The following is a 24,475-nucleotide window of genomic DNA, read 5'->3' as shown; positions in this document are numbered from 1 at the left end:
AACTTTGTGTTTTGGTTATGCCAAAGCCACCCTCACATGTATTGGTTTTGTTTTTGGATATGTAGTTTTTTCTAGAGATGAGCGGGTTCGGTTTTACGTGGATTTACTCGGTTCTCAAAACGGCATCTTATTGGCTCACGTATGTCAAGTGTTTTGGATAGCCAATCAGAAAAATCCGGATAAAACAGAACTGGCGTTAATTCTGCCGTTACAGCCGAACCCGCTCATCTCTTTTTTAAAAAAATGTATAAATACTGATAAAATCACATAATTTGGGACTATTTTTGTCCCTACATTACTATTAACCTCAATAACATTAATTTCCAGTCATTTCAACTCAATTTTGACCACCTCACAATGGTGGTCATTCCGAGTTGTGCGCTCTGTAAATTTCATCGCATCGCAGCGATTTTCCGCTTAGTGCGCATGCGCAATGTTCGCACTGCGACTGCGCCAAGTAAATTTGCTATGAAGTTAGGTATTTTACTCACGGCTTTTTCTTCGTTCAGGCGATCGGAGTGTGATTGACAGGAAGTGGGTGTTTCTGGGCGGAAACAGGCCGTTTTATGGGTGTGTGTGAAAAAACGCTACCGTTTCTGGGAAAAACGCGGGAGTGGCTGAAGAAACGGAGGAGTGTCTGGGCGAACGCTGGGTGTGTTTGTGACGTCAAACCAGGAACGACAAGCACTGAACTGTTCGCAGATGCTGAGTAAGTGTGGAGCTACTCTGAAACTGCTAAGAGGTGTGTAATCGCAATTTTGAGAATCTTTCGTTCGCAAATTTAAGAAGCTAAGATACACTCCCAGTAGGCGTAGGCTTAGCGTGTGCAAAGCTGCTAAAAGCGGCTTGCGAGCGAACAACTCGGAATGACCACCAATGTTTTTGTCATCCAGTTCAAGCTATAAAGTTGCACAGGGTAGCACATACATGTGGTTGTAAAACTTTAAACATGGCGCATCTGGGAAACAGAGTGGCACTGCAGTGGCAGACAGGGAGGCAACTTAATAAACTGTACAACCCCATAAAAAGTAACCAAGAATGTTTTCATTAATCAAGAACTATATCAGAGTACAGAGAAATGGAGATGAAGGATACAGTGGAAAGCAGGTAAGAGAATGACTAATTGATTATTACATTTTTTTTTTTACTTTTTTTTTTAAATCGATCCATGGACTAAATCGACCTTCTGTTATGTAGCAAGTCAGGATACAAAAGGCCATAAAAGAATACAAGAATGATCAAATGATTGATTAGTTAATATTAATGTGTGAGGAACCACAAAATTTCTTGCTAAAAATTTGTTGCAAATTAGTAATGCAAAGACCATCCCTAATGCACCCCAAAATACAATTATGTATAAAAAGTGGTGAAAGATGGTATTTTCCTTGGAACCTCCCACCAGCTTTTATAAAAGACGTGCAGTTTAACAAACCAAGCACTTCAGCAATAGGGAATGCCACTTTTGTGGCTGCAGTGCTTGGTTTGTTTGGGCCCCCACAAATCAATTTTTTGGAAGGACTACCTCCAATCACTAATGAAGAGATTGAAGATGAGGGTGTTACATAATTATAATCTTGTACAATAAATTTAATGAACTCGCCACTAATGACATAACATGGAGGAGTTGTCTATATGTAACGTCCCTTCCTCTTTAGCCTCACAAGTGGAGCAGATGCCTTCACAAACACTGTCAGGATTTGGGTAAAATCAATCCCACACCAAAGAGGTGGTTTCTTTGGTCTTTTGCCCAGGCATCACAATGGCTTTCTTTTTATCACAGGCAAGAGCTGCATGCACTGATGGCTGACACAAACAACATCATCATCAACATCCTCAGTGTCAGATATCCCCCTCATCCTGTTCCACTTCCACACACAAATCCTCAATTTCTATTATGCCTTCATCATCACCATCTTTACTTGTACTGCTCCCCACACGTGCATATGGTGCAAAAATGGTGGAAAGAGGTGAAAGCGGTTTCTCTATGAGGACAGTGTGAGAAATGCCAGACTCACACATACAGATGGGGTCACGCTCATCTAAGGCAGCTTCATTGTAGACGTGCACTCCCGGCGTGACTAAGTGATCTGTCCACCTAGTCACGCTGGGAGTGCACATTGATGCTCCAATTATGAGCGTCTCCACCTGGGCCTATGATGGAGATGCTCTCCCATTCTAGTGAATTCGGCGCGTCTCCATCATGCGCTGGCATGCCCAGCTGGCCGGAGACGCTCTTGATGTTAGGCATGCCCGAGTGGGTGCATCCAGGCACAGACGGAGCCATGACTAGCGTAGCTCCATCTGTAGCTGACGTGGACACCCCTAAACGTTCCTCAGGAATGTGTGACGGTTCTGAATGCACAAATTCATGCACAAATTGCTCTACTGCCTTAGTGGGGTTTTTTACACCTCTTATAGACTCTGGGTGAAAAAATTTTGCATCGTCATGAGATGCAGAAGAAGATTCCTCACTGACAGTTGCAGAACCACCACTTAAAGGCCAAGACCTCAGTCTTTCCTTGTCACTTTTATATTTCTCTGCAGCTAACTTTGCTGTTGATATTTTTCTGTACATGCCCTGACTTAAGCCCTCTATGCCCTTGGGCATCAGCCTTAGTAGATGACATTGACGGACTTGTATAGTCACGACTGGTGGAAGCACCTGCAGCACTAGTATGTGCTTCCTACTCTCCTCTCAATTGTTTGTTCTCCACATCTATCAACAAACACGAACCAAGTGGGGTACAGCTCACACCACAATGTGTTAAAAAAATTTACCACTTACAGTGTCATACAATACGTGTATGATTATACACTGTGGTCTGACTGGCAGTGTTACAGAAAAATAATAGTATAGTACACCGGGGTTTAGCACCAAAAACATTATTTCTTTTTTTAAATCATATGTTTAGCTTTTTTAACTGGTGCAGAAAACCCCTAGATTGGCAGAGGACCTACTCATCTCTAGTTGTGACATGTCTCAGATTGCTTCCCCAACCAGCGCTGTAACTTTCCTACACATTTGGTGGTGGCCACTTTCCCATACAATTGTCTTTCTACAGCCAGATGCTGGATTCCTCACTGTCTCCCATTGGGATTGCCTGGAGTCATGGGCATAACTACTGGTGGAGCAGCCAGTGCACTGCACTAGGATCCCAGGGGACATATGGGGCCCACTACTGCTCAGAACTGCAATGTGTATTTTTATCCTTGCCCGACCATTATGAACCATTTATTTTCTTTCCACCAGCAGCCGTAAGCCGGCAGGGGTTGGGTGCACAGAGGAATTGGGATTCGCGGCTCGGGACTCATTGTGGGTGGCCAGGAATAACCATCGCTGCTGCCTATGAGAAAATGAGATGCCAGCAGCAGGAGAAACAGAATAGCTGAGAGGAGAAGAGAAAGAGTAATAAAGGACAATGCAGAAAATTTGCTGGAGCAGAAGATTGATAAAAGGAGGACTGAAGAGTAAAACAGAAACAACTAAGGGTGGGGGGAAAGAACAGTAATGGTTGAAGAAGGAGAGTTGAGTGGAAAAAAAAACTGGAAAAAGAAGAGTAGGGAAGAAGAATGGGAATGAAGAAGAAACATGTGCTTCTATTGGAGATAGAGGCAGCATGAGTGGACCTGCAGTGGAAGAAAGGAATGGATCCATGACAGCCCTAGAACACATGCATCCTACAGCCTGGTGGTCAGTGTATGTTTGTGTGAATACGCCGAGCTCCATAATGTCAACTGTTTTCTAAATATAAGATTAAGGGGGTATTACTAATGAAAATGTCCCTGCAATTTACTAATTGAAAATCACAGGGGCAGCGTTAGAGATAACCGTTGTCCCTGTGAGCTATATCTCCAGTATGTTGGTGGAGTCTTTCACATTTGTGCATTCACGCAGTCAGATATGGGAGCAGCCGGAGATGGATTGGAAGATCCCTCTTCTGTGGTTTAGCCCATCTGAACATAGAGTTAGGTGCTTGGAAGTCTAACTGTAGCCCCCGTTGCTAATAAATGGGACTGTGATCTGCAGCGCTAATGAGCCTTCTGTGGATTTCTGTGAAATCTCCTGCATTAATACATAGCGCTGTAGTTTCTCCATAATTTTATGAAAAACTGCATTGATAAATAGGCCTATAAACATACGGTTAGTTTATGTTCTTGTAGTGGTCTTGTAATTTACACTAAGACAATGTCACTATAGAACAGTGTATACTGCTGTCCTATTGCAGCAAGATTTCTTTGTAAGGATTATAAAAGGGAGAGCAATTATGGTCTAAGAGGGAAAGCAGTATGTATACATCGGGATTAATGCCCCAGTGGGAACAGAAAATGGCGCCATATAAAGCTGGCGGTTAACATGAAACTGTGAAAGTAAAGATCTTTTAGCACTTCCTTTTGCACTAATATGGGGCATTTTCAGAAATGGAGTTCACTTATGAGTTGCAGGGGTTCAGGAACAGAGGGGTCACAATTAAAGATGAGCGTGCTCGGTTTTTGGACAACTGTGCCCACCTTAACTTTTGGGACCTGAGTGAATCTGAGCGGCAGCTCGGGTTTTCCAGCCTTGCTCGAATTCAAAATTGAGGTAAAATGTCATCATCGCGGAGTCGAATTCTCACAGGTTTTGGATTCTATATAAATACCTGCAGCGGTGTTTTGGTGCAATGTCACAGCAGACCATGGAGGGAAGTGTGTGCTCTGATGATCTGTGCTTTACTCCATGCTGTGTCCATTCACTCCAGTGGCTGACCAGACCTATCTGTGTCCCCTGTGTACATACAGTCCAGAGCTGCCTAGTGTTGTTAATTTTGGCCGAGCTAGATTACATTACAGGCAGTTAGCAAGTCATTGTTTATTATATTTTATAGTGCAGGAATTTAGTTACATCTATTGTCTAAGTGTGTCACACTGGTACTCCACTGTGACTCTGAAGGCTGTACCCCACTGCGCTTTTGCTGACATAAATATAATTGGTTTGACTTGCCGCATTAAGTTGTCATTTTCAAAAAAATAAAAATAATTGCTCTCTTTCTATACAAGCTGGATGAGCTGTACCCTATTGAGCCTTTGTTGACATAATAATAAATAAAATTGGTTTGATTTGCCACTTTGTGTTGTCATTTTTGAAGTAAAGAAATAATGGCCCTTTTTATACAAGCTGTGTGCGCTATACGCCACTACACTTTTACTGACATAATAAATATAAGTGGTGTGATTCACCGCTGTGAGTTGTCATTTTCAAAAAAAAGTAAAAAAAAAATTGATCTTTTTTATTGTACAACCTGTGAGTGATGTACCCAACAGCAAAATTGTTCACATAAATATAAGCGATGCGACATTCTGATCTGTTAGTTGTCATTTGTGGAAAAAGTAAAAAAGAATTGATATTTTTTATTGTACAACTTGTGTGTGTTGAGTTCATTGATATATATTATGAGCAGTGCAGAGAAGAGCAGGAGCAGGTCTTGTTCAGCTACCTTAGCTGCCGGATGATGGTTTCATTTGGGGTTTTTGGTGCTATCTGCTGCTGGCGGAGGCTGGAGTCTTCTTCCACCTGACTTGCTGGCTACTACTGGGTAGGGATTGGTGGTTTTATTTCTGCATCCATGGTTGTGACTTCAAACTCCTTCTCAGATTCTGAATAGGCCACCAGGCCAACAGCTTTGGGGAGCGTCGGAGCTAGCCAAACATGAGAAAGACCTGAAAAGAGAAAAATAATAAGAAATAAACATACTTATACTCTGTTCCAGGGATGTGCAGTCAGGGGAGGCAGGGGAGGCAGTGCCTCCCCTGTCATTAATGATTAAAATAATCCAAAGAAGATACTTATGACAAATATTCTGTGTGATAAGTATCTGCTTTATATTAATTTAATCACTTTAGAGCATAAATACCTGTTTAAGTTGCTTTCTGACGACATCTGCGGCACCGAGAGCGGTGCCTCTCGTTGCCCATTGTAAAGTCCAGAAGCAGGGGACAGGCGGGGGGCGGGGCCAGGGCCTGTGCTAGGGTGTTCGGCGCCCTCCTGCAAAATATAAATTTGCGCCCTCCCATACTTTACATGCAGGAACAGAGGGTTACCATGGCCTCTTGGGCCCCTGAGCTGCAGGAGATCCGTGTAAGCCTATGGATGTGAACTCTCTGCCCATACACACCCTGTGCAGCGCTAGTTACGGCCCTACACACAGACAGTGCCGTAACTAGACATTTTAGCACTGTGTACAAGAGAGGGCATTGGCGGCCTCCCTGTATGCAGAACAGGAGCACTGCGCGCCAAAGGCGCGCGCAAAAAAAATAGGGGCGTGGCTTCATGGGGAAGGGTGTGGCCACAAAATAATACCAATTCATATTACATATTATAGTAGTCTCCATTATTCAAACTACGCCGCACAGCAGCGCCACTACACCAGGTAGAGCCCCTTTTACACATTACGGCGTACAGATTTCCCTTTTTACACATTACAGCAGACAGCGCCCCCCTTTTTACTCATTAAGGCAGACAGCATCCCCTTTTTACACGTTATGGCAGACAGCGTCCCCTTCTTACACACTACGGCAGACAGCGTCCCCTCTTTACACATTACGGCGGACAGTGTCCCCCTTTTTACACATTACGGCGGACAGTGTCCCCCTTTTTACACATTACGGCGGACAGTGTCCCCCTTTTTACACATTACGGCGGACAGTGTCCCTTTTTTACACATTACGGCAGACAGTGTCCCCCTTATTACAAGTTACGGCAGACAGCATCCCCCTTATTACACATTACGGCAGACAGAGTCCCCTTTTTACACATTACGGCTCTGCATACAGATAAACACATACATAAATACAGTATATACATAAATACAAACACACACATACATACACTACTGTCACAGGGGAGAGAGGAGAAGGCTTCATGCTGCCGGCGCTGCTGCGGCTGCCTGTCAGTGTGACAGGGAAGGCGCAGCAGCAGCAGTGGGGGACAGGATGGCGCTTCAGCTGGGATGCAGAGCAGTGAAGGCGCCTCTCCTGCCCGGCACCTACCTGCACTGTATCCCTTTGCTGAGCGGGTGGCGCCGGGCCTGGGCGGGGCCAGGGATAGTGCTGAAAAATCCCATTAAGAAATGCAATAAAAGCGGCACCTACACAAGTGCCTCAGAGCAGCAGGGACGTGCTTTCAGCCATATGAAAGCACGCCCCTGTTACTGTGATTGGGCGCTGGGCAGCAGCTGTAGCACTGACAGTGGCTGCATCTTGCTATCACTGTCAGTGCTGTACCTGGGCAGCGGTCCAGTTCCTGTCAGCCGTGACATCAAACTTTGTTGTTTGAAAGCATTTACCAGTTTCAAAAATGGCGTAGCAGAGCCATTTTTTAAATGCAAGATGGCTGCCGCGAGCCAATCACGGCTCGCCACGTCATCGCCCCGCCCCCTTGAGGCTGGCTTATATAAGCCAGCAAGAAGTGTTGCAGTCAGTTCGTTGGCCGGGGAGGAGCAGGGAAGAGCTCCTGAAGATAGAAGAGAAATGAAGTCCTGGTGGGCGGTGGCCATACAAAAGAGCTTAAAGGCTACCGCCCACTAGGTGAACACATCAGAACAGAAGCCCTGGGAAGAGGCAGCAGCCTACAGGCTACTGCTCCCTAGGTGAAGACGCCGAAAGCCCTGGTTTGCACCATCCCACCAGGCGAAGACGTCGGAAGCCTTGGTAGGTTGGCGGCCACGCAAAAGAGCTTTATGGGCGCCAGCCCGCCAGGCGAAGACACCGGAAGCCCTGGTGGGCGCCAGCCCGCCAGGCGAAGACGTCGGAAGCCCTGGTGGGTTGGCGGCCGCGCAAAAGAGCTATATGGCCGCCGAGCCTACAAGGCAAAGACACCAGAAGCCCTGGTGGGCACCAGGCGAAGACGTCGGAAGCCCTGGTGGGTTGGCAGCCGCGCAAAAGAGCTATATGGCCACCAGCCCGCCAGGTGAAGACACCGGAAGCCCTGGTGGGCGCCAGGCGAAGACGTCGGAAGCCCTGGTGGGTTGGCGGCCGCGCAAAAGACCTATATGGCCGCCAGCCCGCCAGGCGAAGATGTCGGAAGCCCTGGTGGGTTGGCTGCGCAAAAGACCTATATGGCTGCCAGCCCACCAGGCGAAGACACCGGAAGCCCTGGTGGGTTGGTGGGCGCGCAAAAGCGCTCATGGCCGCCAGCCCGCCAGGTGAAAACCCTGACAAATAAACAATTTTTTTATAGATAGCGTGGTGTTTTTATTTTTAATATTTTCTTTACAGGTGGCCTACAGGTGCCAGCGGGCCCATTATGTCCGGGTATGCTGGCACTTGTGGTTCTCCATGTGCCAGCATGCTGGGGCAAGCTTGCTGGGACCTGTAGGTCACCTGTAAAGAACAATATTATTATTCTTTACAGGTGGACTACTGGTGCCAGCAGGCCCATTATGTCCAGGCATGCTGGCACTTGTGGTTCTCCAAGTGCCAGCATGCTGGGGCAGGCTTGCTGGGACTTGTAGGCCACCTGTAAAGAATAATATTACTATTCTTTACAGGTGGACTACTGGTGCCAGCAGGCCCATTATGTCCGGGCATGCTGGCACTTGTGGTTCTCCAAGTGCCAGAATACTGGAGCAGGCTTGCTGGGACCTGTAGGCCACCTGTAAAGAACAATATTAACAATGAACCCTGCACCCACCGCCTCCAGGGGTGCGGGGCATAGCACTGGACTATCAGCCTAGTGCTGGTTATTGCTCGGAACGGGGACCCCATTTTTATTTTTTTGGGTCCCCACTTCTGAGGAATTCCAGCCCTGGGCTGACTAGTTTTGGGGGGCAGATCAATGTTATGGCAGGGGGACCCCATACCGAGTGTCACCCCTGCTATGGCATTATCCCCCCTGGCTGGTTCTGCCTGGTGCTGGTTTTACCAATGTATGGGGGACTACGCTCCCCCCCCCCCCATTGTATGGGGGGCGGGGAGATGGTTAGCTGCCAGTGCCTCTCCAGCCACTGATGTCACCACACGCCACTGCTCTGTTCTGTTACTAGTAATTTCGGACACCTAACAACAATGCATGTGTTAATGATATCACAAGTGCATTCATTAGAGCCTCCATTAAATTAATCAAAATACTACAATGTAAGCATGTTTTTTTACTTTTTATATATTTTTTTATTTTAAACATTTTCACATACCATTGTCTTTTAAGTAAAGCGAGGATCTCATGGGGGTGTGGCTTCATCAGCACTAATTTAAGATAACGATTCCTCACTGGATTCGGGACATCTTATATCAGGGTCAGTAACAGAACCTCCCCAGTACATCACATTTCAGCAGGCTCCCTGCTGTGCTTGTGTGGAGATGAGCACCATGGATACTGGTGCTGGGATGGCAGCCAATAGGAAGCACCAGCCGTGGGCTTTCAAAACTAGTACCCTCCATGAGCCAATCATAGATCGAGGAGGGGCAGCTAATAGAAAGCGGCCACGGTGAACCAATCAGAGCTTGCTGCTCTGTGGCTGGCACCGCTCCTGGCATGTGACATCAGATACCACCGGGGAGCAGCGGAGTCAGGTGGCATCGAAAGAAGATGGGCTCCTGTGGCCGCGGAAGAGGCCAGAAGACACCAAGATCAACAAATAGGGCAGGCGCCGGTGTCTGGATGAAGAAGAGAAGAGGCGGTGGCACTAGCCAGCATGAGCCAGCAGCAGAAGTGTGTGGCTGAGGACCTGAGAGGGCTGTAGTGGTGAGATGAAAAAGAAGTACCCCTCTACAGCCTCTCCCAACATCAGGGCCTGGAGACATTTGGGAGCAGTGTACAACAATCATAAGCTTACAGTACATACTGTATAAGCGATGTGTGACAGTCAGTGTAACCTGTGCAGGTGAGGCGGGATGCCAAGTGGACCTAACCTTTATTTTACAAGTAACCCCGCACCCCGCTCTCACCGCAGCCTCTTACTTGTGTTGACCTAAGATACTGATCACAGTCATCTTGATATTATGAAATCGTAACAATGGCAGCTGGCATCTACGTGTGTTTGCCCAGACCAGGAAAACATGGTGATGGATACTCTCACCACAGGGTGTTGATGTTTTAGCTATTAGGAATTGTGTACTTTTTGAAGATCAGCTAATACTGAGTATTAATTTCCATTGTGCGATTATTATTGAGAAAAGATCTACCAGCCTATAAATAGTAAATACGTTCTCCACAGAAAGCAGAATAAGATAGGAAGGAGTTAGTGCGAGATTGAAGGAGCAGAATCCCTGAATCCGCAATGCTGTCCTCATCACTTATTGTATTCTTTCTGGTCACCACTCTCAGTAACGCTGAGGACACCTGCTCAGGTGAGTAATGGTCACGAGGTTTTCCAACGCCTGTTTCGCCTAAGGAATTGCCTGAAATGTTAATGATGATGCAAATAAGTCAAATAGTCTTATTGCCCATAAAAGATTCTATATACTGTATTTGATGAACCCCATTTATTTGGAAACTACAGCACTGCACAAGATGAATATTGTCTATGCTTGTTATTTTTCCATTGTAATGTTACTCTAAATTAGTAGTTTTTAAATATCTGCTTTAAACTTTTACTAAATATATTATTTTATTATTCTGTCTTCCTTCTGTGCCTTTCAGCCATGCAGTTGTATGATCAGAGTCATTTATTTCTGCTGTCCCCAGATGTATCACCTCTGCTGCACCCTTAGTTATAGTCAGAGGGCAGCTTTTGTTACTCTCGGGGCAGCACAAATAGACCACTGTAACTGGTGCAATGAAAACAATACTGAAAAACACAGAAATAAAGGAAGAAAACAAAGCGGGTAAAAGTTGTAATAATTTATTATAAACTAATAAATCTAAAGGTAAAAAGGTGAAAAAATGGTAAAAGTTTTGTATTCGAAAATGAAATTGAAAAATGACAGAATAAAAGACAACAAAGGAATAACAAAATAAAAAACCCTCTACAATATTTTAGCCCAAACCAACGTTATCTATAAAAATCTAAGTGATTGATAAGGTCTGACATTAAAGATTTAAATTTTGTTCTATTTTTTCCAGGTGGCCTAGAGCAGCTGACTATCCTGAAAGGATGTCCTGGGTCAGCGGGAGCCCAAGGAGATAAAGGAGAACGTGGACCTCCAGGAGAGAGAGGTTGGTACTAGCAGGTCCTGTTCTACTATAGGGACCCATATTGCAATGAGACTGTTCTACTGAGGACAGAGGGAACATATATATAGTTCTGTTAGGGGAATATATATATATATGCAGTAATTATGTTGCAGGATATATAGATTGGGGCAGTAATAATCAGACACTGTATCAGATTGGTAAAGATGTAATTAGCGCAGTCAGTTATCCAATCAGCATCTGCGTAACGTCCCAGCATGGCGGTTTGTATTATAATTCTCCAGGATATGAAACCTGGAGACGGAATGGTCGCGGGTGTCGGCCGGCTGAGTAACTCCAATTTATGGGATTCCCCTCCATGATAATTCTCATGTCTGTTACTATGTAAGGGGATGGGATTTAGCATTGAACTATAGCTGGATCTCTGATTTATTTTAAATATATTTTTAATATACAATCAACACAGTCATCTCACTTTCACTTTCATATCTATATTACCATAACATATATCCATCTTATCTATAATGTTAATGTATCAATAAAATGTTTCATTTATTGGAATCTTATATAGAAAAGGAAACATCTAATATATATATATATATATATATATATATCTCACAATAGAATGTATCCACATAGGTAGATAGATAAGTTGCTGATATTGTGATTCAGTATTTATATCATCTACTATATATACATCACTCATTATTATCACATACTGTACATGTGATATGTATTATATATTTTTTGCAGGACCCCCGGGTATCGCAGGAGCAGCGGGGCCACCCGGACAGAAAGGTTGGTGACAATCTGTAATCACCTATATAATAAATATATAAGGACCTGTTCATGAGTGAATATTACTGTATACACAGGTATATACATACGTAACTGACAGAGTATTCAGCACAGGAAAGGAATTGTCTTTCTTTATTAACCTGGAAATGACCTTTGTGAGAGGCTAATGAATAAGATTAGTCATAAATAGATAATAAATGGTAATTAGCATATTTACCTCGCTATTAAGCCGGGATGTAATAAAGTCAGAATTTGTCAGCCGTGTGGGATGGCGGCTGATGATGGACATTGATTTTACGGGGCAGTAATGTGCACGGCTAAACCATGTCTTGTTCTGTACACAGTGGCGGATTCAGGGGGGGGGGAGGTACCCAGGCACGTGCCTCCCCTGTCGTTTAGGATCATTTTTGAAGCCTTTATACTCATAACATTCCGGTCGCATAGCAACAGGGCTGGCCGGAGCGGTGCGCGCGCGCACGTGCGGGGGGGGGGGGGGGGAATCGGGTCGTGATTTAAGGGCACTCCTAGCTCCCTTCAGCCCGGACTGATGCTGCCGCTGCCGGGTCCCGCCGCTGCCCGTACTCGGCACAGTGACAGGGTTAAGCTCTCGTCTCCAGCATACCCTGTCATGCTGGCTGGGTGCTGGGCAGCTCAGACTCCCCGAACTCCTCCAATGCTCTGGTGCTCTCTTGCCCTTCTAGAGACCCCAGTTGACCAGGGAGCCAGAGCAGGCATCTTCACCAACGGCTCCCCTCGCTGACCACTGTAAGTAAGATTGTTATCACTTGCAAGGGGACAGAGGTTGCGGGAAATACTGACAAAACGTGCCCCCAAAACGTTCCCTGTTCAGATTTTCATACAGCGATTCTGTCAGAGAGCTCAGGTGCAGATTTATTAAGCATGATGAAATGATAAAGTGGAAGGTGATAAAGCACCAGCCACTCAGCTCCTAACTGTCATTTTTAAAAACCAGCCTGTGACATAGAAGTTAAGTTAGGAGCTGACTGGCTGGTACTTTATCACCTTCCACTTTATCACTTCACCGAGCTTAATAAATCTTTATTAGGCATCATCTTAAACTGTCATTCAGCAATCTGCTCAGTGGCGGAACTACCACTAGTGCAAGCAGTGCCTTGCACTGGGGCCCGCCACTGTCCAGGGGCCCAAATCCAGCGCGGCATGTAATGAGTCAAACTGACTCATTACATGACGCTGTCTGCCGTAATGTGTAAAAAAGGGACGCTGTCTGCCATTATGTGTAAAAAGTGGACGCTGTCTGCCGTTATGTGTAAAAAGGGGACGCTGTCTGCCGTTATGTGTAAAAAGGGGACGCTGTCTGCCGTTATGTGTAAAAAGGGGACTCTGTCTGCCGTTATGTGTAAAAAGGGGGACGCTGTCTGCCGTAATGTGTAAAAAGGGGGACGCTGTCTGCCGTAATGTGTAAAAAGGGGACACTGTCTGCCATTATGTGTAAAAAGTGGACGCTGTCTGCCGTTATGTGTAAAAAGGGGACGCTGTCTGTCGTTATGTGTAAAAAGGGGACGCTGTCTGCCGTTATGTGTAAAAAGGGGACTCTGTCTGCCGTTATGTGTAAAAAGGGGATGCTGTCTGCCGTTATGTGTAAAAAGGGGACGCTGTCTGCCGTTATGTGTAAAAAGGGGACGCTGTCTGCCGTTATGTGTAAAAAGGGGACGCTGTCTGCCGTTATGTGTAAAAAGGGGACGCTGTCTGCCGTTATGTGTAAAAAGGGGACGCTGTCTGCCGTTATGTGTAAAAAGGGGACGCTGTCTGCCGTTATGTGTAAAAAGGGGATGCTGTCTGCCGTTATGTGTAAAAAGGGGACGTTGTCTGCCGTTATGTGTAAAAAGCGGATGCTGTCTGCCGTTATGTGTAAAAAGGGGGACTGGCTGCTGTTATGTGTAAAAAGTGGACGCTGTCTGCCGTAATGTGTAAAAAGGGGACGCTGTCTGCCGTTCTGTGTAAAAAGGGGACGCTGTCTGCCGTAATGTGTAAAAAGGGGACGCTGTCTGCCGTAATGTGTAAAAAGGGGACGCTGTCTGCCGTTATGTGTAAAAAGGGGATGCTGTCTGCCATAATGTGTAAAAAGGGGGACGCTGTCTGCCGTAATGTGTAAAAAGGGGGTCGCTGTCTGCCGTTATGTGTAAAAAGGCGACGCTGTCTGCCGTAATGTGTAAAAAGGGGACGCTGTCTGCCGTTATGTGTAAAAAGGGGACGCTGTCTGCCTTAATGTGTAAAAGGGGCTCTACCTGGTGTAGTGGTGCTACTATGCGGCGTAATTTGAATAATGGAGACTACTGTGAATTGATATTATTTTGTGTACACGCCTCTATATTTTTTGCACGCACTGCCCCTGTTTTACATAGAAGGGGGGGGGGCTCCGATGCTGTTTCTTGCACACAGCACTAAAATGTCTAGTTACGGCACTGTTGCTAGGTATCCATTTCCCTGGCCCCGAGCAGGTCCCCCTCACCAGATCCTCTCCAGGGGTGAGGGGGTGAACTTGGATGGGATGGTGGAGGGACCCAAAGCATTTTGTCGCACCTGGGCCCACCACTCACTAGTTCCAACACTGCATCTGCTCATGGATGTCTCAAAGGCATTTAAAGTTAAATATAGAAAAACACTGACTTTATTCCTCCTATCACTGTCCAAACCACTGCATAATGCCTTTTCCACAGTCAGTGACCCCGCTATCCTATCTGACTGCAAACCTCCGTGCCACCTCCCGCTCCCCACTCTATATCACTCATTGTATCCCACATCCTGCATTATTTGCATACACAAATCCAAACACATGCTCCGTTACCCTGATTGCACCATACAGTGGCAACTAGTAGTGCAGAGTGGCTCGTCGGCATGCCATTCCCTGTGAGGCCACAACCCATGTTATGAGCCACACCCAGTAACATGAGCAAAAGAACCCCCCCCCTTTCCCCCCTCCCCCCCCCCCCCCCGACTTCCACTATCATGGTGCCCCCCCTGTCATTTTGCTCTGGATCTGACCTGACTGTACATGCCTTGTTCATTGCATCCTGCCCTCAGTCTCCAGGGCTTTTAGCACAACCTGTTATAGACATTACACATACACACAAAGTGTACCTGCAGGTATTACAGCCTCTCCGCACACCGGAGTGCACTAGTAAGTAGCTGAGGCATCTACTGAGAGCAGAGCAGGTATAAGGAGAACTGTGCAAAACCAAACACGTTGCCGTGTACAACGAGGGATGACTGAGGAATGGATGGAAAAGATGCCCAATGACTTATACACAAACATGTCTCTTTTACCTTGCACTAAATCTAGCGTATAGATGCAACCGGAGATCCAAATCATAATCATCAGGGGTTTAAATGTTCAACAACTGACATGTCCTATATGTGTATGTTATTGTAGTGTGTGGGGTCCTGGTAAGAATTGCATCTACCCAGTGTGTACTGGCATCCTCACTGCTCCAAGTCCCACGTGCCTTATCTACTAGTAATCTTCCTTTGTACTCCCCCTGTGTCAGCCGTCATGTCTCTGTGTGTCACGTGCTGGACAGGGTTGGATATGGGATCCCTGCGCTTAGAATGCCGGCGGTCAGAAGACCAACACCGGCATCTTGATGGCCAGTATCCTGACAAATTTAGGGTAAATTACGTACCCTTCCCCCTTACCACCCCCTAACCCTGACCCTCCCTTCCCACCGCTTAACCCAAACCCCCCGCAGCCTAACCCTAACCCTCACTTCCCACAGCCTAACCCCTGGCAGCCTAACCCTAACCCTCCCCCCGCAGCCTAACCCTAACCCTCCCTTCCCACAGCCTAACCCTAACCCCCCCGCAGCCTAACCCTAAACCTCCCGCAGCCTAACCCTAACCCCCCTGCAGCCTAGCCCTAACCCTCCCTTCCCACAGCCTAACCCTAACCCCCCCGCAGCCTAACCCTAAAACTCCCGCAGCCTAACCCTAACCCTCCCCCTGCAGCCTAACCCTAACCCTCCCTTCCCACAGCCTAACCCTAACCCCCCCGCAGCCTAACCCTAAACCTCCCGCAGCCTAACCCTAACCCCCCTGCAGCCTAGCCCTAACCCTCCCTTCCCACAGCCTAACCCTAACCCCCCCGCAGCCTAGCCCTAACCCTCCCTTCCCGCAGCCTAACCCTAAACCCCCCCCCGCAGCCTAGCCCTAACCCTCCCTTCCCGCAGCCTAACCCTCACTTCCCGCAGCCTAACCCTAACCCTCCCTTCCCACAGCCTAACCCTAACCTTCCCGCAGCCTAACCCTAACCCTCCCGCAGCCTAACCCTAACCCCCCCGCATCCTAGCCCTTACCCTCCCTTCCCACAGCCTAACCCTAACCCCCCTGCATCCTAGCCCTTACCCTCCCTTCCCACAGCCTAACCCTAATCCCCCTGCAGCCTAGCACTAACCCTCCCCCCACAGCCTAACCCTTCCTTCCCACAGCCTAACCCTACTCCCATGCAGCCTAACCCTAACCACCTCGCCGCCTAAAACTAACCCCCCCAGATACTTACAGTATGTTCGGGATGTCATCTGTCGGGATCCTGGCATCAGTATTCTGACAGGTGTCAGGATTCCAGCGCCACTCTTCCACCTGCCGGCACCCTGAGCACTGGGACGCCCACTACATCCCGCTGGACATGGGATCACTAGGAAGAACAGTAGATGGTCCGGGAGTGTGACTGAGTAGTGAGTGTGATGTGAGCCCCCCCCCCCCCCCCTCATATACAGCAGCATAGAGACTGGTATATGTACAGTACATGATCCGGGAGTGTGAGTGAGTAGTGAGTGTGATGTGACCCCCCCACCCCTCATATACAGCAGCATAGAGACTGGTATATGTACAGTACATGATCCGGGAGTGTGAGTGAGTAGTGAGTGTGATGTGACCCCCCCACCCCTCATATACAGCAGCATAGAGACTGGTATATGTACAGTACATGATCCGGGAGTGTGAGTGAGTAGTGAGTGTGATGTGACCCCCCCACCCCTCATATACAGCAGCATAGAGACTGGTATATGTACAGTACATGGTCCGGGAGTGTGACTGAGTAGTGAGTGTGATGTGAGACCCCCCCCCCCATATACAGCAGCATAGAGACTGGTATATGTACAGTACATGATCCGGGAGTGTGACTGAGTAGTGAGTGTGATGTGACCCCCTCACCCCTCATATACAGCAGCATAGAGACTGGTATATGTACAGTACATGATCCGGGAGTGTGAGTGAGTAGTGAGTGTGATGTGACCCCCCTCATATACAGCAGCATAGAGACTGGTATATGTACAGTACATGATCCGGGAGTGTGAGTGAGTAGTGAGTGTGATGTGACCCCCCCACCCCTCATATACAGCAGCATAGAGACTGGTATATGTACAGTACATGGTCCGGGAGTGTGACTGAGTAGTGAGTGTGATGTGACCCCCCCCTCATATACAGCAGCATAGAGACTGGTATGTGTACAGTACATGGTCCGGGAGTGTGACTGAGTAGTGAGTGTGATGTGACCCCCCCCCTCATATACAGCAGCATAGAGACTGGTATATGTACAGTACATGGTCCGGGAGTGTGACTGAGTAGTGAGTGTGATGTGACCCCCCCACCCCTCATATACAGCAGCATAGAGACTGGTATATGTACAGTACATGGTCCGGGAGTGTGACTGAGTAGTGAGTGTGATGTGACCCCCCCCCTCATATACAGCAGCATAGAGACTGGTATATGTACAGTACATGGTCCGGGAGTGTGACTGAGTAGTGAGTGTGATGTGACCCCCCCACCCCTCATATACAGCAGCATAGAGACTGGTATATGTACAGTGCATGGTCCGGGAGTGTGAGTGAGTAGTGAGTGTGATGTGACCCCCCCCCCCCATATACAGCGGCATAGAGACTGGTATATGTACAGTACATGATCCGGGAGTGTGAGTGAGTAGTGAGTGTGATGTGACCCCCCCCCATATACAGCGGCATAGAGACTGGTATATGTACAGTACATGGTCCGGGAGTGTGACTGAGTAGTGAGTGTGATGTGAGCCCCCCCCCCCCATATACAGCAGCATAGAGACTGGTATATGTACAGTACATGATCCGGGAGTGTGAGTGAGTAGTGAGTGTGATGTGACCCCCCCACCCCTCATATACAGCAGCATAGAGACTGGTATATGTACAGTACATGGTCCGGGAGTGTGAGTGAGTAGTGAGTGTGATGTGACCCCCCCTCATATACAGCAGCATAGAGACTGGTATATGTACAGTACATGGTCCGGGAGTGTGACTGAGCAGTGAGTGTGATGTGACCCCCCCCCCCCCCCTCATATACAGCAGCATAGAGACTGGTATATGTACAGTACAAGTGTCACTTCTCATTGTTATATGTCATTGTGATGCAGGAGATCCAGGAACTCCAGGGCTACAAGGAGAAAAAGGTAACCTGCGATGTAATACAGCTTGTTGTGATTGTGCTGTCTAATTAGATTGTAAGCTCTCGTGAGAAGGAATCTGACTCCTCTTGTCTCACTGTATTTCCTGTTCAAATGCCGGATCCCACCCAGGAAGAGAAATGTGTCCTTACCGGGTGGGATCCGGCATTTGCTCTGCCGTGCTGGCTCTCTGGCCCGGCAATATACCGGGTCGGTTGCTATAGCAGCGTGGGGGGGGGGGGGGGGGGGGGAGCAGCAGCAGGGGCGGGGGTGGAGGCGGCGCGGGTCAGATGAGCTCATATCCTGCGCCGCCTCTCCCTATGTTGTGAATGGGAGCCGGGTCGCATCGACACTTCTCCAGGCTTAATACATCTGCCCAGTTCCTGATTGTTCCAGCTGAAAAATAGCACTGATTATTATTATTTTTAATAATAATAATAATAATAATATTACCATCATCATCATTGCTGTTTATAACATGGACATTATATTTATTAACTTTCATTTAGCAACATTTATGTAGCAACAGCTATTGTGAACAAACAGTAATGCTGGGTATTAAAGGACATAGTGTACTGACAGGTAGGAGGGCCTTGCTCACAAGCTTACACTCTATAGGATAATAGGAGTTTGATACATAAAGTTGTGTTCTATTTTACATTGGTCCAGCCATACTGAAAGAGAGTAAAAGTGCTTAGCAGGCTATATTATCACACAGCAATGCTGATTAGGGGTCACAGGGATATTTGAGTATATAAAGGGAACACATGTAAAGTTTGTGTGAACTGTGTAGAGTTCCACGGTGTCAGGTCAGTAACTTCTCTCAGACGATGGGAATATTACCAGCTCTGTTTCTGAGAGATAAGATAAAGTGGCAGAAAGATGGCTCATACTTACCAGAATTCACATTTTATATATGATTTAGCTGCGATAATGTAATATTGCATTGTGATATTCATTATTATCACAGGGATTTATCATATAAAGGCGGGGGACAGTGCTTGTGAGAAGCTGTGTCCCAGCAATGTGTCCGCATCTGGCTTTGCCATAATTGAAGCCTTCACTTGCTGGGGCAATAATCTACACATGCCCAGTAAGGCAGTGCAGAGTCTGGAGACAGAACATGTAGCGACACAGGCTTAATGCATAAAGAAAATAAATGTTTATAACAGAATATAAATGAGAAAAAGCTTACCTGCACACAGGGATCTCTGATCGGTGAGTTGCTGCTAACCTGATCAGCTGATCTGTGTGATCGGCTGAGCTGCACTGCATGTCCTGGGCTGGCAGATCAGCTGATCACACAGATCAGCTGATCGGTTTACAATAGCAGCTCACTGATCAGAGATCCCCGGGTGCAGGTAGCTTTGTATTATGTATATTCTATTAGAACTTTTTATGTTCTTTCTGCATGCAGCCTGTTTCCTATCAGATACAGGGTGGTCACAGACGCCGGCTCCAGGCTCTGCTGTACCTGTCAGATCTGAAGATGGCGTTAGTTTAGAAGTGCTTGGGCCAAAAACATTGAACAGTTGAGGTTTGTTACATCTGGGCTGACAGCATTTCCCATCAGAGGTATGAGCGGTCAGCATGCGGAGCTGATGAGATTTTTAGGGCATGGAGGAGAGTTTTACAAATTCTCCAAAATTCCTTTCCTAAACTTACTGTATGTGCAACTAAAATAATGTGTAAGAGGTGAATTGCCTATTTTTTTTCACATTATTTTAGTAGATAAAAGATTGATAAATATGCCCCATGGTGAGAGATCACGGGTATCATCCGTATAGAGGCCATGCTGACATCCCTCCAGAGTCCCGCATTGGCAGCAGTAGGGCTGCAGAAACCACTGACAAAATGGTGCAGCAGCCATTTTCCTGGCATTTCGTGCTTGCGCAGTAGTTAAAATCACTGGCAGAATGGCCACCACACCATTTTTCTGAAGACCTGCACATGCACACTAGACTCTGGGACAGAACTAGGGTCTACTAGAGACTCTAGTGCCCAGAGTCTATTGCTCTGCTCAACCAGAAAAAGTGGAACGGCTCCCAAGCGCTGCTTTATATGTATACACAGGTAGCTTCTCTTAGAACTCCACAGACAAATCCTCAAAAGAAAGAAAAGGACATATTAATGAAATGTAAATGTCCATATATGTGTTATTCACTCGTATAGATGATCCTCAACTGACCTCTGGGCAATGCCCTATGTTCACATCAAGGTTTCTTTATCTTTCCAAATTTCATACAATCACTTCTTAACTTATTGGTATATGGCTCACCTTTGGTAAATACCCTATGTGCATCAAAAGGTTTCTTTCTAGTACCCCATTCGTCTGGATCAGGCTGGGCGATGCCGGGCTCTTATACCATCATGATATATGGAGTATATCAGAACCACAAGTCCATGCAATGTCAGGTATAAACTGATTTATTTGCAAAAAAAATATAAAAAATTTTTTATATATTTTTTATATCTATACGAGTGAATAACACATATATAACACATATATGGACATTTACATTGCATGAATATGTCCTTTTCTTTCTTTTGAGGATTTGTCTGTGGAGTTCTAAGAGAAGCTACCTGTGTATACATATAAAGCAGCGCTTGGGAGCCGTTCCACTTTTTCTGGTTGTGCATTGTGTGAGGAGTAGTGCTCCTTAGGAGTGGTGACCCGAGTGCAGCCTTTTAGGCGCAAGTTAATATTACCCTTTTGTTCTGTACTATTGCTCTGCTGACTAGAGAGGAGGCGGCCTGGACCGAGACTACACACAGGACTCCTCCTCTCCTAATACGCCCCCGGTAACACGGATATTGATTATTTACATTTACATCCCATTACTGTAATTCCCATTACTATTATTCCCATTACTGTAATTCCCATTACTATTATTCCCATTACTGTAAATCCCATTACTGTAATTCTCATTACTATTATCCTCATTACTGTTTTTTAAATGTTGTCACCTTTATTTTTGGGCTATTTATTGTTGTGCATTTTGTTTTTATTCAATATCTACAGGGGAAAAGGGAGACTCGGCCTTTCCGGAATCAGTGTACGGTGAGTTCCCTCACACACCTGTTTCATTACTATACCTTTAGGTTTTAATGAATTGTTACAACAGGAAATCTATAGTCAGTATTTAAGTTTTCTATATGTAAACATTGTGGAAAGTAAATTTTCCAAAACAGCAGCGCACAAAGGGGGGTTTCTGAGTACCCAGATACTGCCCTGATGGACCACATTGTTTTTAACTCACCTGCTCCAAGATTAGGCAGTGTCACCTATTCACAGCACAGACAGACAGTGTCACCCACTCTCAGCATACAGTGTCACTCACTCTCAGCATAGACAGTCATCTGCTCCCAATATAGACAGTGTCACCTGCTTCCAATATAGACAGTGTCTCCTGCTCCCAGCACAGACAGCGTCACCTGCTCCCAGCATAGACAGTGTCACCTGCTCCCAGCATAGACAGTGTCACCTGCTCCCAGCACAGACAGTGTCACCTGCTCCCAGCATAGACAGTGTCACCTGCTCCCAGCATAGACAGTGTCACCTGCTCCCAGCACAGACAGTGTCACCTGCTCCCAGCACAGACAGCGTCACCTGCTCCCAGCACAGACAGCGTCACCTGCTCCCAGCACAGACAGTGTCACCTGCTCCCAGCACAGACAGTGTCACCTGCTCCCAGCATAGACAGTGTCACCTGCTCCTAAATATAGACGGTATCTCCTGCTCCTAGCATAGACAGTGTCACCTGCTCCCAATATAGACAGTGTCACCTGCTCCCAATATAGACAGTGTCTCCTGCTCCTAGCATAGACAGTGTCACCTACTCTCAGCATGCACAGTGTCACCTGCTCCCAGCATAGACAGTGTCACCTGTTCCCAGCATAGACAGTGTCACCTGCTCCCCTCATAGACAGAGTCACCCTCTCTCAGCACAGACAGCGTCACCTGCTCCCGGCATAGACAGTGTCACCTGCTCCCAGCATAGACAGAGTCACCCTCTCTCAGCATAGACAGTGTCACCTGCTCCCAGCATAGATAGACAGTGTCACCTGCTCCCAGCATAGACAGCATCACCTGCTCCCAGCACAGACAGCGTCACCTGCTCCCAGCACAGACAGCGTCACCTGCTCCCAGCACAGACAGGGTCACCTGCTCCCAGCATAGACAGCGTCACCTGCTCCCAGCACAGTGTCAACTGCTCCCAGCACAGTGTCACCTCCTCCCAGCATAGACAGCGTCACCAGCTCCCAGCATAGACAGTGTCACCTGCACCCAGCATAGACAGTGTCACCTGCTCCCAGCATAGACAGTGTCACCCTCTCTCAGCATAGACAGTGTCACCTGCTCCCAGCATAGACAGTGTCACCTGCTCCCAGCATAGACAGTGTCACCTGCTCCCAGCATAGACAGTGTCACCTGCTCCCAGCACAGACAGTGTCACCTACTCCCAGCACAGACAGCGTCACCTTCTCCCAGCACAGACAGCGTCACCTGCTCCCAGCACAGACAGTGTCACCTGCTCCCAGCATAGACAGTGTCACTTGCACCCAGCATAGACAGTGTCAGCTGCTCCCCGCATAGACAGTGTCACCCTCTCTCAGCATAGACAGTGTCACCTGCTCCCAGCACAGTGTTACCTGCTCCCAGCATAGACAGACAGTTGTAATACCCTGGAACTGCAAAGGTTGACAGGTACTTCAAGAGTTAATAGTTATTTAGCTTTTCCATGCATAGCAAGGGCTATGTCCTGTGCACTGATTGGGGGAGGTTTGGAGCTCAGCCAGCTTTCACATGCAAGCCTCATGCAGGAGGGGGGACAGGAAGTGAAAGCTAGAAAAGAGCAGAAGAGTGGAGTGTAAGCTAGGAGAAGCAGGAGGATTGCTAGGGCCAAGGGACGGACAATCGTCATTCCCGTGGTCCCCGGCTTTGTGAAAAGCTGCCATGAGCTGCATCCTTTATATGGAGAGAGCAGCAGCACGTGTGGGTTCCTGTGAATGGAGCCCATTCCTGCAGGGTAATATGAGGAGAATGCAGCCTCAGTGAGAGCTCCTCACAGAACATGTGGGGAGTGCTGCCAGTCACAGCAGGGCACCTGACAGAGGGAGAGACCGCAGTGTGAGAGCGGCAGTACCCAGAGTCCAGTGAGGGGGTGATGCCCATCTTTAGGGGTGCCCTAGAAGAGTGTGCAAGGTGTGAGTCTCAGGAGAGGACGTATCTGGGTGAGTGGTTGGAAGCCACACGGCATGTTTAGAAGCCCCCCATTGACAAGGGTCCTCGTTATGGATGAGTGAGACTGTATCCTGTGATGTGTAGCACTACTGGTCCCAGAATGTCCTGGTATGTACTGCTTTGTGCTGGAGGAGAGTGTTCAGAAGTTATCCCTGCTATGTCCCTGCTTTTATGTTAAATAAACTGTTTATGCTGTTTTATGAGATGGCCTGGCACCCAAGTCTTTCTGCACTGCACTGACACCTGTAGTACACTCCCACAATGCAACTGTAATTAAACACCTGATTATTCAGGGGAGCCTCTGGTACCTGTGCCTTACCCATGACCAGCTGGAGGAGAGTAAGCGTGATGCATCATACACAGTGACTGCAGTTATGCATACCTAGTACCAGCGGGGTTTTACACAGTGTCACCTGCTCCCTGCATAGACAGTGTCACCTGCTCCCTGCATAGACAGTGTCACCTGCTCCCAGCACAGACAGCGTCACCTGCTCCTAGCATAGACAGCATCACCTGCTCCCAGCACAGACAGTGTCACCTGCTCCCAGCACAGACAGTGTCACCTGCTCCCAGCATAGACAGTGTCACCTACTCCCAGCATAGACAGTGTCACCTGCTCCCAGCACAGACAGCGTCACCCGCTCCCAGCATAGACAGTGTCACCTACTCCCAGCATAGACAGTGTCACCTGCTCCCAGCATAGACAGTGTCACCTGCTCCCAGCATAGACAGTGTCACCTGCTCCCAGCACATACAGCGTCACCTGCTCCCAGCACAGACAGGCAGTGTCACCTGCTCCCAGCATAGACAGACAGTGTCACCCGCTGAGGGACCTATCCCTTACCTAATGTAGGCAGGGCTGACCTTGTGTGTGCTGGACTGA

At 47.4% G+C, this 24,475-nt stretch overlaps 1 protein-coding gene and 1 long non-coding RNA gene across 5 annotated transcripts in view; one reads left to right on the top strand and one right to left on the bottom strand.

Annotated features, from left to right (window-relative positions):
* Positions 1-24,475, top strand: part of LOC134948168 (ficolin-2-like) — a 625,934-nt gene that overhangs the window by 277,869 nt on the left and 323,590 nt on the right. For 3 of the 4 annotated variants that reach the window (XM_063935993.1, XM_063935995.1, XM_063935994.1), the window contains exons 6-9: positions 11,039-11,131; positions 11,861-11,905; positions 18,318-18,353; positions 21,370-21,408. In XM_063935993.1, coding sequence (XP_063792063.1) covers positions 11,039-11,131; positions 11,861-11,905; positions 18,318-18,353; positions 21,370-21,408 — 213 coding nt within the window. The remainder of the gene's footprint in view (positions 1-11,038; positions 11,132-11,860; positions 11,906-18,317; positions 18,354-21,369; positions 21,409-24,475) is intronic. The other variant, XM_063935996.1, reaches the window with a different exon arrangement.
* The window catches only part of LOC134948170 (uncharacterized), a 117,831-nt gene continuing 98,608 nt past the window's right edge, over positions 5,253-24,475 (bottom strand). Inside the window, exon 3 of the long non-coding RNA XR_010182926.1 lies at positions 5,253-5,697. This is a non-coding gene — a long non-coding RNA (uncharacterized LOC134948170). The remainder of the gene's footprint in view (positions 5,698-24,475) is intronic.

Source organism: Pseudophryne corroboree, chromosome 8 (assembly GCF_028390025.1).
Source record: "Pseudophryne corroboree isolate aPseCor3 chromosome 8, aPseCor3.hap2, whole genome shotgun sequence".
Taxonomy (NCBI): Eukaryota; Metazoa; Chordata; class Amphibia; order Anura; family Myobatrachidae; genus Pseudophryne; species Pseudophryne corroboree.
The sequence above is the reverse complement of the archived record's forward strand: the minus strand, read 5'-3'. Positions and strand labels throughout refer to the sequence as shown.